Source organism: Haemaphysalis longicornis, unplaced genomic scaffold (assembly GCF_048455015.1).
Source record: "Haemaphysalis longicornis isolate Haplotype H1 unplaced genomic scaffold, Haemaphysalis longicornis Haplotype H1 scaffold_6, whole genome shotgun sequence".
Taxonomy (NCBI): Eukaryota; Metazoa; Arthropoda; class Arachnida; order Ixodida; family Ixodidae; genus Haemaphysalis; species Haemaphysalis longicornis.
The window spans coordinates 88801038-88820152 of NW_027526407.1; the positions used below are offsets into that span (position 1 = coordinate 88801038).

Here is a 19115-nt window from a genome sequence, read left to right on the forward strand (position 1 = left end):
CTTCCTCACGCACGAAGTCTTTAAGTTGCGTAAGGAGCGCGGAATCGGCGGAAATCGCTGCCAAACTCAACCCAGAGCCATCCCGTGCAAGAGATTTTCGAGTGAGGGCCCGTTGCTTCCTCAGCTCATCAAAGCTTAAGCACAGCTTGACGACATCGGCAACCGTGCTCAAGTCCTTGGACAAAAGCATTTGGAAGGCGTCGTCATCTATGCCTTTTAAAATATGTTTGATTTTATCAGCTTCCGCCATAGATGGGTCGACGCGCTTACATAGGTCCACGACGTCTTCAATATAACTAATAAAGTTCTCGCCAGCCTGCTGTGCTCGAACACGCAGACGCTGCTCCGCTTCAAGCTTGCGCACCGCTGAACGGCCAAAGGCCGCAAGGAACTTTACCTTGAACTCAGACCAGGTCCGGCAGTCGCGCTTGTTGTTCCCATACCATAACTCGGCGGCGCCCTTCAGAGAGAAGCCGACGTCATTCAGTTTCATGGCGTCGTCCCATCGGTTATGAGTGCTTACGCGTTCATACACGGACAGCCAATCCTCGGCGTCGTTATTATCGGTTCCGTTGAAGAATGGAGGTTCTCGCTGCATAGCACCGTAGCACATCACCGTCGGCGATGAGGGCGTAGCACTCTGGTTCGGTTGGTTGTTCATGGCCGAGGGTAACTTCCGGCTCCGGAGTTCCAGAATTAAGGCGTGACCCCGGCTCCTCCACCACTTGAAAGGTGATTTATTGCCGAATATCTTTCTGAAGGCGAGAGGTCAGGAATCGCGGACCAGGGAAGCAGAGACGAGCCGAGCGAAGCAGTCCGAGTGAACCCCGTCGTTCTAGGCGATGGCGATGAGGATTTCCGACAGTCTGTTTGCCGATGATGACGCTGCTCGTACTGGTCAACATGACCCATTGTGGGTAATGACGCCTCCGATGCTTTTGCGGAGCATAGCTAATATTCTTCACTACAATATATATATATATATATATATATATATATATATATATATATATATATATATATATATATATATATATATATATATATATATATATATATAGCGAATGAGAATAGGAAATGAGGGGCTCGTAGAAATAACACCGAAATAAGGGTTGGCAGCCAAAAAAACCTCGGAAAGCAAAGGGGAGGTTGTGGTAGGTCATTGAAACAGATAAAGAATTTGGAAAGAAAGAAAGAAAGTGGAGATAAAATGCCGGCCAGGTGGGATCCGAACCCACGACCTCCAGAATACCGGTCTGGTCTGGTATATATCCAGTATATTCTGGTATATATCCAGATTACCGGTCTGGTACGATATATCCAGTATATTCTGGTATATATCCAGAATACCGGTCTGGTATAGCGCACCAGACCGGTATTCTGGAGGTCGTGGGTCGCGTTCCCCCCACCACTTAGAAACCTTTAACCCTTTGTGATCTATGGACCCTACCTATTTCCTGTTAAATTGCTAGCTCACTGTGCAATGCTCTTTTGTGCGCTGTACCTATTCTTTCAATCCGCCGGGGGCACGCCCAAAACACAATCCTCGTTCATGCCTGTATGAATCCGTCGTCCGAACTGGTCTCCCCACCCACTGTATACCTTATTGTATACTTTTCCCTTCCTTTTGAAACCGCGATTGCCTAGTCTTCCGCACTGTCTGATCTTGCAGCCCATTCCAGGTACGTTGCCCAGTCGTGGTGCAACCTTGACAGCTGCCTTGTTAATACGACCGCTTTCTCTCCTTCTCCCTCTCCTTTCTCTCTCTCTCTCTCTTTTTTGTTGTTGTAACATAGGCATAGCCCGGCTTCATGCATACTCTCCATTTCCGAAATGTCTTCCGCTCCTTCTCACAGTTTTCTGGAAATCTTTATACGAAATGTGTTCCGAATGTTTGTGACAGCAAAATCATGTAACTGTACTCTGATGAAGGCAAGTGCAGTGGCCGCTACGTAAGTAAACCTTGTTTGTTTTGTTATTGTTCGTGCTGTGTAACCGACTGTTTACTTATAGTATTTTTGCGGAGTTTGTGAGTTTTATCTCTCCCTCTCTCTCTCTCTCTCTCTCTCTCTCTATATATATATATATATATATATATATATATATATATATATATATACAATATTTTTTATGAACTTGGTGACATACGCCAGTGAACGAAAACTACTGATGCGATTCCAGCCGCGTTGAATGTATGCTTGTACTGCACGCCATTGTAACAGCACACAGGGAAGGCTTCAGTGCTGCAGTGCAGCAGAGCAGTGCACAGCAATGCTGCTTCAGTGCAGTTGTGTCCACTTTTTCTATTGTGGAACTCGACAGGATTTTCGCTGGAAGGCATCCTTGTTCTTGCGTTTAAATAATGGTTTCGCCGTGTCTTTAGGAGATTGGCGCTAATTTTTGTTAGAGAACCAAAAACCGGATTATGGAACTCTAATAAGATGGGCAAATAGTGAGATGTAATCAGTATACCCAGTTGCGAAATGCATAAATTTTCAGAGGGTTGCATTTGACAAGCAGTAAATTTGAGTAAAAGGCCGATATTTCCGGTTATACGGTAAAGCCTGTCGCAGGGTAGGACAATGGCTAACCTAGTGTATTCAACCGACATCACCCCTGTTTCTTCACAGATTGTGGACTTTCTACAGCTGCGATTGAAGTCGTACAGGAAGACCATGGTCGCTCCCCTCAACCAGCCACCTACAAGAAAAGCCGACCCCAGCAATTTTAACTACACATGGGCGCCGTTTATGTAACGGCTACCAGGTGTACCTTTCTTCCTGAAATAAAATGACAAAGAAATTGTTTTATTAAGAACTAAAATATCATCGAAGCAAATTAAAGTTGCTGCTATTTGTTATTTTTCTCCAAGTCTCCTCTGTGGGTCCTGAAGAAAACAAGCGCGTATTTTAAGACGGTATTCACTAAACGAACAATCACCGTGTGACGGGTATGAGGAATAAGTTCAAAACTCTTGGTTTACATGAATGCCGGAAAGTCATAAAATATTTTAAATAAGTTCGTTGAAATTTCACAAAAATTATAATATCTGCTGCAGTGTATGACATAACATCAGTTCTCTTGTAAAATTTATGGCTCTGTGAAAAGGTTGTAGGTGCTCAGATTGAAGATTCTGTTGTTGTGCAACATAGTTTTGTTATGGGAAATAAAGCTGGAACATCGGCTCCATAACAAGCGGTGGTAAAGTTATTGCAATAAAATTACACGTTCGAGACATGTTTCCCGAGAATTGATGTAAAATCATCCGTTGTAGCTTTACTTTGTTGTGTGTCCGGCAACAATAACAATATACTAGGCTCAAATTGCCTTTAGAAAAACTCAACTCAGCTTCAAAGTTTTGTCGGTTCTGTTGCCCAAATGTTTAAGCACATATATTCATCTGTTAATAAAACGTGCGTTATGAGTATTCGTGGATCGAAACAACATCCTGATACAGTAGGCCCTCGTCATAGGAAAGTCAACGGCATGGCAAACAATTCCATATCGGCGTTAATTTGATATATGTGCCCACTCCCTAAAAGCTCAGTAAGTACAGCCGAAGTAACCGGGACAACTTCGTGCAGGTGCTAAGTGCGAGATATTTAGGGATAGCAAACCTTTATTCAGGCAAAAATGGCTGTACCATAAGCCGGGTTGGCCGGGTGTTCCTGCCGGGCGTGGAAAGTGCATGCGTTTATCAAGGAACAGTTTATCAAGGACCAGCTTGAAGTCGTAGTGGCCATGGCAATGCCGTCTTCGACTTCGTTTGGCTACAGGAGAATGCTGTCCTCGTCTGCGCCAGAGTTGATATTTCGCAAAGCTGTTCGTCTATTGGTTCATCTTCCCCACGGGAACGAAAAAGGTTGTAGGTGCTCGAAAAAGGTAGGGCGATGACAAGGGTGGCTTCGTGAGCCATCCCGAATCATTCCAAGTTGCCTTCCGATTCCTCGTCAATGATTATACGCCCAGTGTTGCAGAACATGGTCATGAGGCAGCGACGGCCCTTCGACGGCGATGAGAACGGCGGGTTTCTGCGTGCCGAAAGTGTAGTGAGGGGCGAAAAACGCGAATAGTGGAGGAAAACAATGGCGGAGGCAGTTCGCCGGTGGCGGGGACTGTTGCTTCCAAGCTCAGAACGTTGCATGTATACGTATCGGCAACTTGCTAGTTCGTTGTAAGCGAGCAAGCCACCCACATGCTTCTAATAATCCGGCCTAAAATTTATGCATTCGGGACTGTACTTTGTGACACCTCGTTAAATGGGATAATTCTAATGAAGCCTTTTCGTTGGGACGAGGGTTTACTGTACAGTTAAAACTCCATCTAAAAAAGTCGCCGGCAACCGCGAACTATTTTGTTAAATACGGAACTTCGTAAAATATGGACTGTTATTTTACAAGCAGTTGATTTTATAGATTAGATGTCTAAAGGAGGCGCATACCATCAGGTATACCGTTACATCGTCATTGACTCGGTCACAGCGCTGTCCTGTTGATAATTTAGCGATATGCCAAAAGAACGTGGCGAAAATAATGAGCCAGCTGGGGCTTACCTGGAAGTCGTCGCACCCCAGCGGAAGCACGTAACACAGCGCTTTTTGTTTTACCATTTCTCCGCTGAGCGAAACGCTCTTGGCTTTCGTATCCTTGAACCACCTAAACAGGGCTTACTTGAACTCCTCGTGCGAGGTAGGCTTGAGGTGTTTTTTCGTCGACGCAATGCGAGACGAAGTGGCCTGGATGATGGCGCGCTTTCCACTTAAGATTGGAAAGCGTGGCACCCGGGAGAGTGGGAGATTGGCCAGAAGTCGGGAGATATAAGGGGCAATGTGCCCGCCTCAAAACATTCTCAGAACTATGAATTGGAAACGCAACAGTTGAAGAATAGTGGGTGCCGTGTGAGACCTGTACGTGATGTCCCGTGAGCAAAACAGGTGCACACACGCCGTTGAGATCCTGGATTGTAGGGAAGCTGTGGCGTGTGCCAGTCTGGTTGTTGACGAAATTCCCTCCAAAAAATGAAGAAACGGACGCGAAGAAAGAAACGCCTACTCGGTGCATGAGAAAAGAAGCTGGTTGAAATATTTCGCGTCCACCGATTAGAGGCAGCTCTTCGACTTTGTTGCTGAGACTGGCCTATACGGCATTCTGTAGTACATAAAGCCGCTTGCGTCGCGTCACTTTTTTTTTTATATTTCAATTCCTTTGATGCCCTGTGGCAAACTGGTGCAATAAAAAGTATTTCGCGCTAAAAGACGGAATCGAAAGCGAAAAAAGACGTAGACACAGTGTACCAGTCTTGAAGTTGTAAATAAGTTTCGCTAGTCTTTCGCCTTGGAAAAGCGTTAGCAGACCTGAGTGCCCCGAGGAAATTTTATTCAGTTTTTAGCGTACAGTCGGTGTGCCCGTTCAAAAATGAATACCAACAAGCTCGAACCAATGCCCACAATGAACAGGAGGAATCCTCCCTGGAGGTCAACCATAGCCAATGGTTTAATACCGTCGTCCTTCTCGTTCTTGCACATTGTGTAGTTACGCAGTCGCCATTCCATCTCCTTGTGATAGATGTTGCACTGGTTAATGGACGTTATGCTGTAAAAAAAGTTTTAATAACGATCATGTGCAATAACGATCAGTGAAACTTCATTTCTTGCGTTTCCCACCTTCTGACAATTTCTTGGTAACATGTAAGTGGCGAACAAGAGCGGAAAGTGTTTTCGATTGTCTGCATGACATGCTCAGTTGAAACTTTTAATTGAAACTCAGTTGAAACTCAGTTGAAACTTTAACTTTTTAAACTTTTAATTAATTGCCTGTCGCGTCAATCGTTTTCGAACGGGGCAGAAAGGACGCCGGAGACATGTCTGCCGGTTCGCGCCACACCATGAGTCAGTGCAGTAACTAGGTGATCTAGGTGCCTAAATCCTGGAGACGCAGGGTGGCCAACCTGCGAAAGCTGCACAAAGCCTGTAAATTGTTTCTTATAGTTTTGGTGAAGCGCACGGCTGGCGGACAGTACTCAGGCCGGCAGCATGTGCAAAGGCCAGTGTGAGAGAAGGGCAGGAAAGAGCAACACGAAGGTGGCTGTTTCGCCATTATCAGATGAGATGAGAGGCAATGTTTACAGGCACCTTTTCTATGACTTGAGCTCCCTCTTAACTGATAAACATAGTTCGACCCAATAAACTGGCCTGCGGGCAGAGAAAGAGAAAGAAAAGAAGAGAAGAAGAACGTTATTTAGGCCAATAGGATCTGTATTGCTGGGCCGGATGTTTTGCTGGTCATCCATTGGGTATGTGACATTCATCAAACGATAATGCTGCTGCTGCTACTGATGATGATAGTCCTCATTTTCACTGTGCCAAGGACAAACCTTATGCAGGTTGCCATCTCTTTGGCTGCACACCGCCAGCAAACGATATTTGCGCGGAAGAAGGGTGATCCAATTAAATAATGGCCTGAGGCGCCACGCCGTCTAAACTGAGTGCTCTGAGAGTATTTTGTGAAGGCTGTACTGTCTTGGGTTGAGGCGGAGGAACATACGGGTGGTCCTGGGTGGCGGGGGTGTAAGGAAATGAGGTTGTATAAAACTTCTGGAGTGGAGATGGCGCTCGAAAACTGACGCCGACAGCCGTCATCTTGCCGTGGGCAGAAAACTCGTTCCGTCATAGGAGGCTCATTGCACCCGTCGCATCATGTACTTGTTTTTGCGGCGGGTTACGTTATATTTTTGCTTTCGTTCTTTCTTGTTTCGTTTTGTTTTGAATGTTGATTCTCTCATGCGGCTAGCTTCAAGCGCACCCACCTTTTTTTGCGCGCTTTTATTTCGAGGCATGTGGTTTCGGTTATGCTCCCCTCTTCGTGTTTCTAGTTAAGCGCTACGCGCGTCTCTTGTGCGTGCGCCGGTGGCCGCACACATCTTATAATTACTTGCATTCTTGGGCGCAAACAACTAAAATAAACAGAAGACACAATGACATTTTTTTTCTGCCCCATGTGTCGTCCTTCCGAGTTGTCTCTTGACAAAGAGCAGAACTCGTGTTCGTTCGATCGTCGTTCGCGGGCGGATGCTTCAAAGGCGTAGAAAGCAGAAATGGTCTGCTCGTGCGTCGCGTTCGGCTGCACTAATCGCGCGACGAAGATGTCAGGGATCACCTTTCATCTGTAAGTACTGAATGTCTTTGTTTTGGGTCTCGAGGGCATTACTTGTGTTATACCGTTATAAATGCACACTTGCCCGCCGTTTGTGAATGAAGTAAAGGGAAAATTCGCCGTAGCACCTGCCGTCTACTTATACTGAGCATACCGTACGCGCTTGTTTACGGAGATATGCGAATATTCTCGCTCGTAGTTGTGGCGGAACTGTGGTCGCTTGACTGCGCGAAATCACATGTTTGTAAATATGTGGGCCGCAAATTGTTTTTCTGCATAATTTAAATGCAGAGTATTGCTAGGACTGTTACCGTCAAAAATCAAGGCACTCTTGTTTAATACATTTCATTTGCATCTGGCCCTACGTGAATACTCTGACGTTTCTCGTTAGCGCTGTTTCGTAGAAGTCTTTGACGCACCGCAATGCTCTCCCGCGTTCTTCGTCCGCGTGATTTTCTTATCAATAGCACGCTGCTCGCGAACGAACGTACGCGGTGAACGAGGTTGTGAATGTGATTGAGAAACCTCCTTCGCGTAGTTTTCTTATCAATAGCACGCTACTATTGTGCGAACATGCGCGGTTAATATAGTCGTGCATTCAATTAAGTAACCTTCTGGATTTGAAAAATAAAGAAAATCAATGCGAATGAGACATGTACGTGTTATGATCATGGTTTCTGTAAAATCCACACGAAACAAAAAAATCCTGCTTTAATGAGCTTCAGTGTGTGCCTAATCCATTTTGCAAAATACTATTGAAAAGCTGGAAATAGACCCGCCGCGGTGGCTCAGTGGCTAAGGCATTTTGCTACTCATCCCTAGAACGCGAGTTCGATTCCAGGCCATGGCGGCGGCTTTTCTGATGAAGGCAAAAAGCGGAAACGCTCGTGTGTACGAGATTTCGGCGCACGTTAAATATCCCCAGGTGGTCAAAAGTAATCCGGAGCCCTCCACTACGGCGTGCCTCATCCTCTGCGTTGCGTCGGCGCGTTAAACCCCACACTCCATCCATCCATCCATCCATCCATCCATCCATCCATCCATCCATCCATCCATCCATCCATCCATCCATCCATCCATCCATCCATCCATCCATCCATCCATCCATCCATCCATCCATCAATCAATCAATCAATCAATCAATCAATCAATCAATCAATCAATCAATCAATCAATCAATCAATCAATCAATCAATCAATCAATCAATCAATCAATCAATCAATCAATCAAAAGCTCATGCTTAATTTGGTCTTTGGCAAGGGCAACACTGGGCCTGTTTAAACCAGAAAACGCGCATGTGCAGTGCAATAAAGATTGCAATATCCTGATGCATATGATTCCTTGCAGTACTGAGAACAAACCATTCGAACCGCTAATCTATGTCTACAGAGCTTCTTGGGTTGTGTGTGATATCTGCGTTATTATTAATTAATTATTAATGAATAAGCATTTATTATTCCCAGTAATGCCGCCAAAAGAAAGAAGCGTCAAATAATCGCGCTGTCGCGTGTCCCGCACTTCCAGCGTGAAATCACGGCCAATAGTAACCTTATAACGCGGCATCTCTTGCCATGGCGTGCAACATGAGGTAATTAATTTTAATCTTAAGGGGGCGACCTAGAGCCTTAGATATACAGAATAAACGTTCATTGAAATAAAAGCAGAGGTGGAGTCTTTAGCTAAGCGCTACGCGTTTTCCCGCGGCGACAGCTCTGTTCACCACTGTAAGATATACACATGCGAACTCGTTGCTTGAACCCTATCTTACGTCAATACCGTCAGCGTAAGGCGAAATTCAGGTTGCCCTTAAATGTCCTAATTGATAAACCAGCTTACCCATCGTTTTCTCCCTTGTAAAGCCAAAAAAAAAAAAAAACAAAACACGACCTCACTTCAGCGTCCCTGCCGCCTCAGCGCCTTTTCTGCCCCACGGCAATATGGCCGCAGACCGGTTCGCCCAGCTTCACCTCCCCGCGTTGCTCGCTATGGGTGGCCTCCACTCCAGAAGTTTCATACAACCTCCTTGGTGTAATGGCACGAAATGCATGATGCCTGATTCTTTATCGCACGGGCAAGGCGGTCAGCGTTTAACTTTCATTATACCGGTGTTTCCAGGGCTCCAACTAACGTCAAAGTTTCAGTTAGAGAGTGTATCAAAATATGTTCTCTGTGTTTCTGCTTTGGTACGTCGCTGAAAACATTTGAATGGCAGACGTTTCGGAAATTGGAAAAACAATATTGCTAGTTTTGAAACCTACACTTTCAGCGTTGAGTTTCAAGCGGGATACTTGAATAACGAACCGTAGAATAGATTTTCACGTTGGGAATGGGGATACTTGTGGTGGCCCATCTGTAGCAGGTAGGCTAGCATATTGGGCTCGGATAAGGGCAAGTCTGAGGGTAAGGCACAAACTCCCCAGTCTAAAATCACAACAGGAATACAGCAAAAAAGCTAACAAGAATTCCTGCCGTACGAGAAAAAAATTTTGTTGTGACAACGGAAGTTCTGTTGTTACGACAAACCCATATATTTTTACGACACATTTCTATCGTAACGAGAGTCAATTTTCTCAACGACAAACATTCCTGTCGTCACAATATAACTGCCGTTTACGCTACTCTTCACAATTGGAAATAACAATCAACAACGTGCAACTACTGATGCAACATCACGATTACGACAAAACGGGAATTCGTCATGAGGGAACATCAAAATCAGGACAGGAATACGACACACGACAGAACACCAGAATCCCGACACGACAAGAATGCGACAAGATGACAGCACGACACGCAAAAATACGACAAAACTGCAGATATTTTTTCTGTCGTCTTTTTCGACTGGGTCATACGCACAAACTCTAGTTAATTGTTTGATCGAAAAATGTTCTTGCGGGGTATGTCGGGAAACACTAGTGATCGTTGGCGTCTGAGCTTGTTTCTGATTGGAAACACGCGCCGTTTCTGAGATGGGACACTGGAGTGTTGCGAAGCCTTTTCAATCATAAGTATCTGTTTGCAAAGTCTACGGGTAGTCTAAGGTGTGGCGAGCAGTCAACAGCACGTAGGATTTTCTTTGGTGACACTCAGCCTGGAAGATATTGGCGTTTGTGGCGTAAAACAATCATCTCGTCCGCTATCTTCTGGGCAATGGGTCTTCGAGGTACTCCGCTGGTGATGCAGATGGATGGGCAAGGTCTACCTTCGTGGCTTTGCTTAGGAAGCACCCACTAAAAAGTGCGGGGTTGTTCTAAGCGCAATTTCACTCCTTTTGGGGACTGAACAAAGAAATTGATGTCACAGTCGTGAGCTGACAGTGCATCCCTGTCGCAGCCTGCTCGGTGGCCTCCGAGAGATTACTCGTTGCAAGAAATGGTAGCAGAAGGTATACAACGGGAGCGCACACGCAGAAAAAGACTGCAGTACCGTAATTTAGTGCAACAGCTATGCCAGGATGCCTCAAGCCATCCAGAGGGCTTGAGGCACCGCTATACGCCAGTGTTAATGCTTCAAGTGTTCTCGGAGGGTTCGGTTTTCAGACTGTGTCGGTGGCGCGCGATCTTTGTGCCGGGAGTCGCCTCGCGACCGTGCACTGGGACAGGAAGTTTTCCCAGTGCTCTCTCATCAATCCTGAAACTATGCAACCCGTGTAATTAAAGCTATCCCAGTTATGAACCACTAAATTTTTCTCAAACGGAATTATCCAATTTTTATCTCAATATGAGCCGCGGCGTTGACGCCCGTGACTCAGAGTTTGCTCGAATACGTGCGGTGTAAATCCCGGCATCCGGTATGGAAGCAATTGCGGTGAAGAAAAAATTCAGTCTTTCTAGTACGAAGCATTCTATGGATTTTTCTATGCAAAACGGGAGAGACGCACACCGGGGAGATTTCCTATTTCTATATGCTGGGCGGGAACTTTATGTCCCCAAACTTCTAGTCTCTACAGCAGCGGCCGGCTGACGAACCCGCGCATGGAATATCAATTCGACGTGGTGCAGACAAGGGTCATGTAAACTGCGGAGGCCTCTGTTACACGAGCAACGACTTAACGACCTATCGTTTCTGTTATTTGGCGTTTTGACCCTCTCTTACTGGGGAACGATGTGAACCAATTAATTACAAGTATATGCTTAAGTACGAGCATCAACAAACCATGATATGCAACACAGCATGCCAACTTGAGGCACAATATGCCATATATAATTTGCTTTTGTTACTACAGTCACGTAGAGCGTCTACACAACAGGCATATTTGCAACAAGCGGCTGCTACGCAGCCAGAAATGGTAAATTTCATACACCGCATGTCAGGAGAAAGAGTAACAATTCTAGTAAAAAATAGAGTAATTGAAGAGCACACAGCATTTAAAACAACATTTCTGCAGAAACACGATGTTTTAAACTGCTTCGCATACTTTGAAAACTTTGGACCCAATCAGGCGCAATTTGAATGAATTACAATTTTTGGGAAATACACGTTCTAACTGAAAATGTACTACCGTAGTCGACGCACAAAAATTTTCATGTTACAAAATCTATGTTTTCTACCCAAATGCAGAGGGCTTACATAAAAAATGAAAACAGGAAAGACAAGAACGTACTTGTGGTCATATTTTACTTAGGAGTTGTGCGTAAGCAGTTCTTCAAGTCCTGCTCCGTTTAAGTAAATATTTGTTAAACCATGTTCACTACCCAGGGTGTGCATTAAAGACTGTTAGCCCACCTGAAGCCATTTAGCAGTTAGCGTTGATCCGGGTATCATCGCGCCTGCTTGAATAGACACGAAAGATATCTCGGAGAATCGATAAATTTTTAATATTCATGACGTTACGTATATTTCTTTTTTATACGCTTTAATTACTTTAGGAATGTATGCTCAAAATTTCTTGAAGTATTATATTTGAAAACTGCTCAGCGACATCGCTCAAATGCGTAATCGAAAATCTTCTGTTGCAAAATGTAGGTCATGTTATGCACCACATTACCACAAAAGCCTCTTAAAACCAAAATCTTTTTTGTTGCAAAATGTAGGCCATGTTATGCACCACATTACCACAAAAGCCTCTTAAAACCAATAGCCTTTAATGTAGGCCACTACCCCAAAAGAGCTGCCCCACAAAAACTGCCCCACAAAAGCTGCCGCACTGCCCCACAAAAAACTTTTGCTGGGGCGTCGTGGCGGCTGTTTCTGTCCCATGTATGACTTCCATTCCGCCTGCATGCACCATGTTTCACATGGTCTCCGACAAGTTAAGGTCCGGGATGCTAATTTCTCCTCGCGTGCAGGCTTCCACCCGGGGTAAAACCAAAGAAGTACTGGGCCGGAACTCATGACCCTACGCCTGCGTTACGAAAGCTGTACGGCAGGATGCTTTGATCACTGGCTGAAGAGAAGAACGGGGGGGTTCACAGCGAACCTGCAAATTTCGCTGAAGGCATGCTGAAGATGTTTAACTTGTACCTACATCGGAACACAATATGGCGCCTGTAACACCGCTCGGTTTCGAACAGAGGGGGACTGTTTGCTATATATTGCATACTTACTATTTGTCAAGCTTTCTTTTGAATTGCTTAGGTAGGCTTTTCCGCAGCAGCATCACAATGTGCATGATCCCACCTTGGCCTTTGGTGACGTGGTGTCTGCACTCCCCGGTCCTCACGAAATGGTCTGCTACGTGCGATTTGAGCATCACGTCGGTGCCAATCATAACTCGTTTCTTTTGGAGGACTTGGTTCATGACACTCTCCAGCACAGCTCCGGCCTGGTATATTCCGACCACTTGTTCGTGCTGGCTGCTCAGTTTCTTGAAGGTGTCTCCTACGGGATTCTGCGAAGTCACGGTGAATAGAGGCATGTCAGTATGTTTGAACTGTTGAATACTTTTCTCCCCAAATTTCTACGTGAGTTCATTACCATCCCCCGCTTTCTCGGTCAAAATTTGGTCCTCTCAGGAACGTATTAAAATCACTTCAGTAAAGTGACATTTGACATAAAGCAAAAAGTCGACCAGGAGATGAAAACTCTGAAAGCAGTTTCCAGGATTTTGAATATTTTTTGTGTAATTCGCTATCAAATTTTATTCCCGCGGCGTTTCAATAAGATAGTTTCGTGGTTCTGGAGCTTGAACACGCAACGTGTTAGACTAGAAACTGCGCAGAAAGCAAGATTTCGCCCCCAATATTAGCTGGGCGAAGATAGTTTATATTCCGCTACATAACTACAGAGTAATCGCTATTGAAAGGACTGCCGTGAGCCGGACACTGCACCTGGCATTTATCTGGTGCACATATAAACCGTATTTAGGAAAGCAGCAACGACATTCGACCTTTTTTGTTTGTGTTGAGCAAAAGTAACAGGGGCTAAACGGCCTGTATGATTCCACAGTTGTAAGACGGTACGTAGGAATGCACGCACAAAAACATCTACTTTTTGCAAAAAAAAGACCCCTGGTAATGCAGAAAAACTCGCGGACTTTTATTTAAATAGGCCTGAAGTTTGTGCATTTCTCAAAGGTTGAACTTAAAAGAACTTGAAGTAGGCAAATGCTTCCCCCAGAAACTACATAAACACATTCACGATGGTAAATTAGGTAAGCACCGTTATAATATCTTCCAAGTGATTTTCTAATAGACTAGCCACAATATGAGGTAGGATCTGACGTAGTATATTTCGCGGTGAAGTTTGCCTAAAAGTTTATGCTTCTTGGACGCACCATAGCCTTAAACCGGCAAATCGCTTCGCAGTTTCGCGATGTACTTTCAGTGGTCCTTTGAAACTATTCCCCAGAAGAAAATTTAGTGAGGCTGCTTGCCACAAGCCGACCCTGCGATGAGTGTGCGAACAATAAATTTGTGCGTGTTTTTTGGCTTCTGCTCAGGTAAGCGGCATCCAATAAATTCATAATGACACCATCATTTCTGGTTTGCTTCATTTGACCTGTTCCCAGACACAATGCCCAGCACTGTTTTTTTTTCGAGCAGTAACTGAGGAAGCAGTATTCACGGCAACTTTATTATTTCTTCAATTCGACAAAAGTTGTATATCTCTTTTCAACAATTTGTACTACGTAACGTTCGTGGCCTCCACAATATGCACAGTATGACCCTGCCGGTTTTGCGGTCGTAGCTTTGATGTTTTATTATAATATATCTGCAGTTGATATACAATTCTGAAAGATACGACAGGTGTGATAGTGCCGTAGTTTAGCCATTTATTAGATGCGACGCTGAGAGCATCTCTTGTCGGGGGCCCTGTAATTCCTGCGTGCGTCCGTTGTTGTCCGCAGCCTTTCCACTCTCCCCCTCTCCTCTCCGATAGCGAGCACTCTCTCGCGAGGGGCATTGGATTGGATTCGATTGGATTGCCTTGGATTGGCTTGGCTTGGCTTGACTTGGATTGGATTGAATTGGATTTGGATTGGATTGGATTAAAGTGGATTGTGTTGAATTGTGTTGCGTCATAGCCGCGGCAGACGCACTGGCGCCGGCGCGTGCCCAGGTGAGAGCGAACACTCTCTCAACATCTCCGGGTGTGCGGCCCAGCGCGCTCTCACTCCACCGATGGGCGGCGCTGAGTGCGGTGCTGCGCATGTGCAGTACTCTCTCTCGCCGCGGTCTCCTCTCCTTCGGGCGCGCTGCGCATATAACCGGTGTGCCGCTCTCCGGCGGCCTTTCGGTCGACCGTTGCTCTCCGCTTGCGCTTGAACCCCCCTCAGCGTCGATCACACCGGGGTTCCCGCGAGGGGAGGTGGGCGTAATTTTCATTTTGAATTGAGGGAACTTAAAATTGCCCTGGAATATTGTAATTACCAATGGAAGAGGTCAGTTAATTGCGAAATATCAAGATAAATACCAAAACAAGCTGACGAGTAGTGAAATTTTACCTTCAATATTGCAGAGAAGTACGTTAGCTTCTCAGTGGATATTTTGACATCTGGGAAGCGAAGGAGGTCTTCGAAGCTGTCAACGTAGTCGGTGGTCTTGCGGACTAGCATCGTTGACGTGAGGGTGCAGTTCAAAAGTCCCATGATTACGACCAGAGACATCAACCACACTCCGATCAGAAGTCGGAACCAAGAGGCCCTCGAGCTTGGGTAGCCTGTGGATGATTGTAGCCACAGAAGATTTTTAAATTTCAGTAGAAAAAGTTTGAAAATAAATTGTTGCAACAAATTCGGCATACAATGTTCAACAAGAAAGTTAATAACGAGCTTCAACTTTTACATGAATGGTTAACTGTACGTAGGTAAAATAAGTACTAGTTTTTATACATTTTTAATAGAATACTTCTGCTATACCCAAGGAACCGATCTCCAATACAGGCCCCATCGTGCCTTGCGGACATAAGTGCGAAATAAACAAATAGGCCTGGCCTCCGCTGAGCCCCTATGACGGTGGTCATTGTCGTCTCATTTTAGAAAAAAACTTGTTTCCGTATATTTAACTAACCCCTGCACATCTCTCGTTGTAGAAGAAAGCACGGTTTCCTCATAGTTTGGAATTCGACATACAGGCCTGTTGCTACAAGTGGCTTAACTCAATACCTGGAGACGACCGGCTCACGCAGCGGCTGTAGCCAGAGGACTGCAGTGACTGACTATGTGCCGGGACTGACAGCCCTATCTCTTAATTCTGTATCCTCTCTTTATGTCTTTCTCTGTCTCTCTCTCTACTTAATCCTTTCACTCCCCCTCTACTTCCCATCCCCCGCACTGGGTTGTATGCAGGTGAGCTCCCTGCTGAGCTAAAAAAGTATCGCCAGTTCCTTTCCTTTCCTTTTTCTACAAACCACAACCATAAGCACCACCTTTAGCAGTGACGGTGCATACTGCATTTAAAAGCGTTTATTTCAAATTGTGTTATTTGTAACATTGAAGAGGCCATTTACATATTATGTCGTAAGGGTAGATTAAAGGAGTTTTTTTTTCTCTCGATCTATTTTCTTGTAGCTTGTAGAATTGTGTATTTTATGGCTGCCTAGAAGGGTACATACAGTAGAATATATTTTTGGCAATTGCTGATACTAAGCCACATGTAATCCTTTCAACAACGGAGTGAACATATTCGCATTGCGTATAATATTATGTGGGTTGCTCATTCTGTCGTGTAAAGACACGGATTTGAAAATTTGTAGTAATGATACCCCGTGAGGTGTGGAACTTCTTTTTATACGTTCGAAATGGTCGTGCGCAGTTTTTTGTAACTGAACTTTTTAGGTCACAGCCATGTTTATTAGAGTTAGTTGGCCTCTTGAAATAACTCACCAAAATTTTATAACATTCACAGGTGCGTCCAAATGGATGGAGACCCATAACCGGGTTTTTTCTTAAGTGATTGAGTTGTCTCATCATCATCTTAATATCTGCCTTACCTGCCGCCAAATGTCATTTATTATGGAATAGGGCCTCTAATAAAACAGGTAAGTCATTCTCATAAGTGATGTTTTAGCTGATAATGCGACCAGCTTGAAAGGTACAGAGGCGGTGTGTCTGGGCCCTAATCGTTTCGGTATTTTGTGTTGTGTTTCGGGTTTGCTCGTACGCTTAGTACACCGGCCCAAAGCGTCTAGAAAATGAGGAATCGTGAACCTGTTATGGGCTGCTGCCAGGGATGTTATACTCTACTAGTATACAGTAAAGGCCACACCATGTACTAGTAAGGTAATGAATGTTTTTGGTACCAGGGATATTTTATATTTAAATTTCGCCCATTTCATTTTAGCTCTCAGTTCTTCGTCGTTGTTCAAGGGGGACTCACCTGTTAACATTCCTATGGGAATCACTTGTTCATGACATGCGGGCCTAAAAATCATCGCGCACCAATACAAAAAGTTTTGCAGACCTATGAAAATGCTCCACACGACCTAGTCTGCTCACTTTGGATGTATGTCACTTTGTACTGAAGCAAAGAAATAAAAACCTGGCTTTCTAGAAAACTAGCGCCATCTAGTGAAAACTAGATAAACCAAAATGTCTATCTTTTAATGCCAGTGAAGAAATAATACATTTTTAAATACAGCAAACGGCACCGTTAGGAACATTTTCATGTACCTGAATACTTTTTGCATCAGGACGCGATGCTTTTTAAGCCCATGGGTCATGAATCAGAAAGCCCACACAAATGTAGACAGGTGAGTCCCCTTAAACAGAAAGCCGGTGCTATCAAATGATTAGGACCTGCAATGAGCATACAAAGTCTCACAAAAAGCTGGTTACTGCTGCTCACACCTCTGTATCACGTGCCCCAAGCTCAGCGAGAGTACGCAGGAAAAGTCAGTTAGAGGACGCGTTTTAGAAGATGCGTATTTCACATTTCTAAGTTCGCAAGATAAGTGTTCACCCCATATCGGGCAGCAACTAATGCCAGCTGAAACAACATACAATGCGTTTTTAGTAGTATGTACGAAGTCTCAAAAATGTGCAGTGCTCAAGAAATGCAAACTTACTATTTGGAAAAATGAGTTTGAAGTAGACCCAGTAGAACTCTGCAAATGAGCTGCTCTTCTGTTTGAATAGGTGGCCGGCGATGACGTCCAGCTTCGCAGTGACCAGTGCAAGCAGAAGCCACGAAAAGAAGATGCACAGCCACACCTACGCTTCGAGAAATACGAGAAAATGTTATGCGCAAATCGTCTTCCTCTATTACACTCTTAAGCACATAGAAAATATCAGATCATGGGCAACTACGCCGCTCAATATATCCCAGATTCCATTTCACCTGTTTACTTCCAGGCCAGAGCTAAGAAGCCATGAAGGTCATAGCAATATCGCTGATGTACAGTGGAACGCACCAAAAAAGGTACATAGAGTCAATAAATTATTTCCGTTTTTAAGCCGTTTTTTTCAGCTTGGTGGGCACGTAGCCTGTCAAAATGATTTAAAAATTGTGGCACACCGTCGTAATGCCGGCGCTAACCCTGAAAAACGTTGCTTACGAAAGTAGCCATAACGGAATAATACTATTTTGTCAGTCAAAAGGAGATTCTGTTTTTATTTTGTTGAGATGGCTTCCGTCGAAGTCTAGGCTGATGACGACCATTACGATGCTCTAGGTGTATCACAGGTACACCTTAACAGTACCTCAATTCTTGTCCTATCGTTTATGGATAAGGAAGACGTTTTCTTAATATTCAGAATGCAAAAGCAAAACTGCGACTTATAACTGAAACTTTTGTGAAATTTCGCTTTGTATTTTAAGGTATTGTTTCCTTGATTTGGACGCAGGTTAACTTGTCTCATTATTAGGGAGGTCATCACTGCGACTTGCCTAATTTGTCGGAAGTGCAGATTCGGTGCGCAAAACCCTAATTAGAAGACAAGTTGTTTGGCACTACTGGTTGGTTGTAAGCGATGATTCCTGACGTCTAACTTTGTCTCTTAGTTGCACAAGAGAGTTATAGAAGAGCAGAGAACCTGTCTGGGTAAGGTACGCGGGAATCGACCGGTGCACCGTTTGCTTGTAAAGGCTGCACCGTTTGCGTGTAAAGGTAGCGAAGAAAGTTGTGCGCGTGCGGAGGAGCTTCGGAACTGTACTGATATCTCAGAAATAAAGGCCAACGTGGCTTCCCAAAAAAACCTCAGAGAAAGCAGATTGAATAAAAAACCTCTCACGTACGGCCGGCAAGGCGTGCACTACCTGTGATTAAGGGACCCTGCAACACTCTTTTCAACTTTTTTTGAAATCTGAAATGCTTGCAGAACGTAGTCCCCCAACACACTCAGTACTCCGATCAGAGGGTCGCAAAGTACTTCAGCAAAAAATTACTGCTCTACGGCCATCAGATAACTTGTAAACTCGCCCAAAGGATTTTTCTCTCTTTCCCGGTCTTGACGTTCTTCGACGGCCCGAATTACGTCACTAAGGCCATGTAGCAGCTGTTGGCCGGTTTTCCTTCAGTTGCAGCAATGAACGCTTTTCGACGGCAACTAAAAAAAAGCCACAAAAACAAAGCAGAAATGGAAG

At 44.7% G+C, this 19115-nt stretch overlaps 1 protein-coding gene across 1 annotated transcript; it reads right to left on the bottom strand.

Annotated features, from left to right (window-relative positions):
• Positions 1-3922: 3922 nt before the first annotated feature.
• Positions 3923-18099, bottom strand: LOC144143134 (uncharacterized). Its single transcript, XM_077674941.1, has 6 exons — positions 18088-18099; positions 17599-17743; positions 15038-15252; positions 12699-12982; positions 5427-5591; positions 3923-4031 (listed from the first exon to the last, which is right to left on the bottom strand). The coding sequence occupies exons 1-6, from the start codon at positions 18097-18099 to the stop codon at positions 3923-3925; spliced, it is 930 nt and encodes a 309-aa protein (XP_077531067.1).
• Between the last annotated feature and the right edge of the window lie 1016 nt (positions 18100-19115).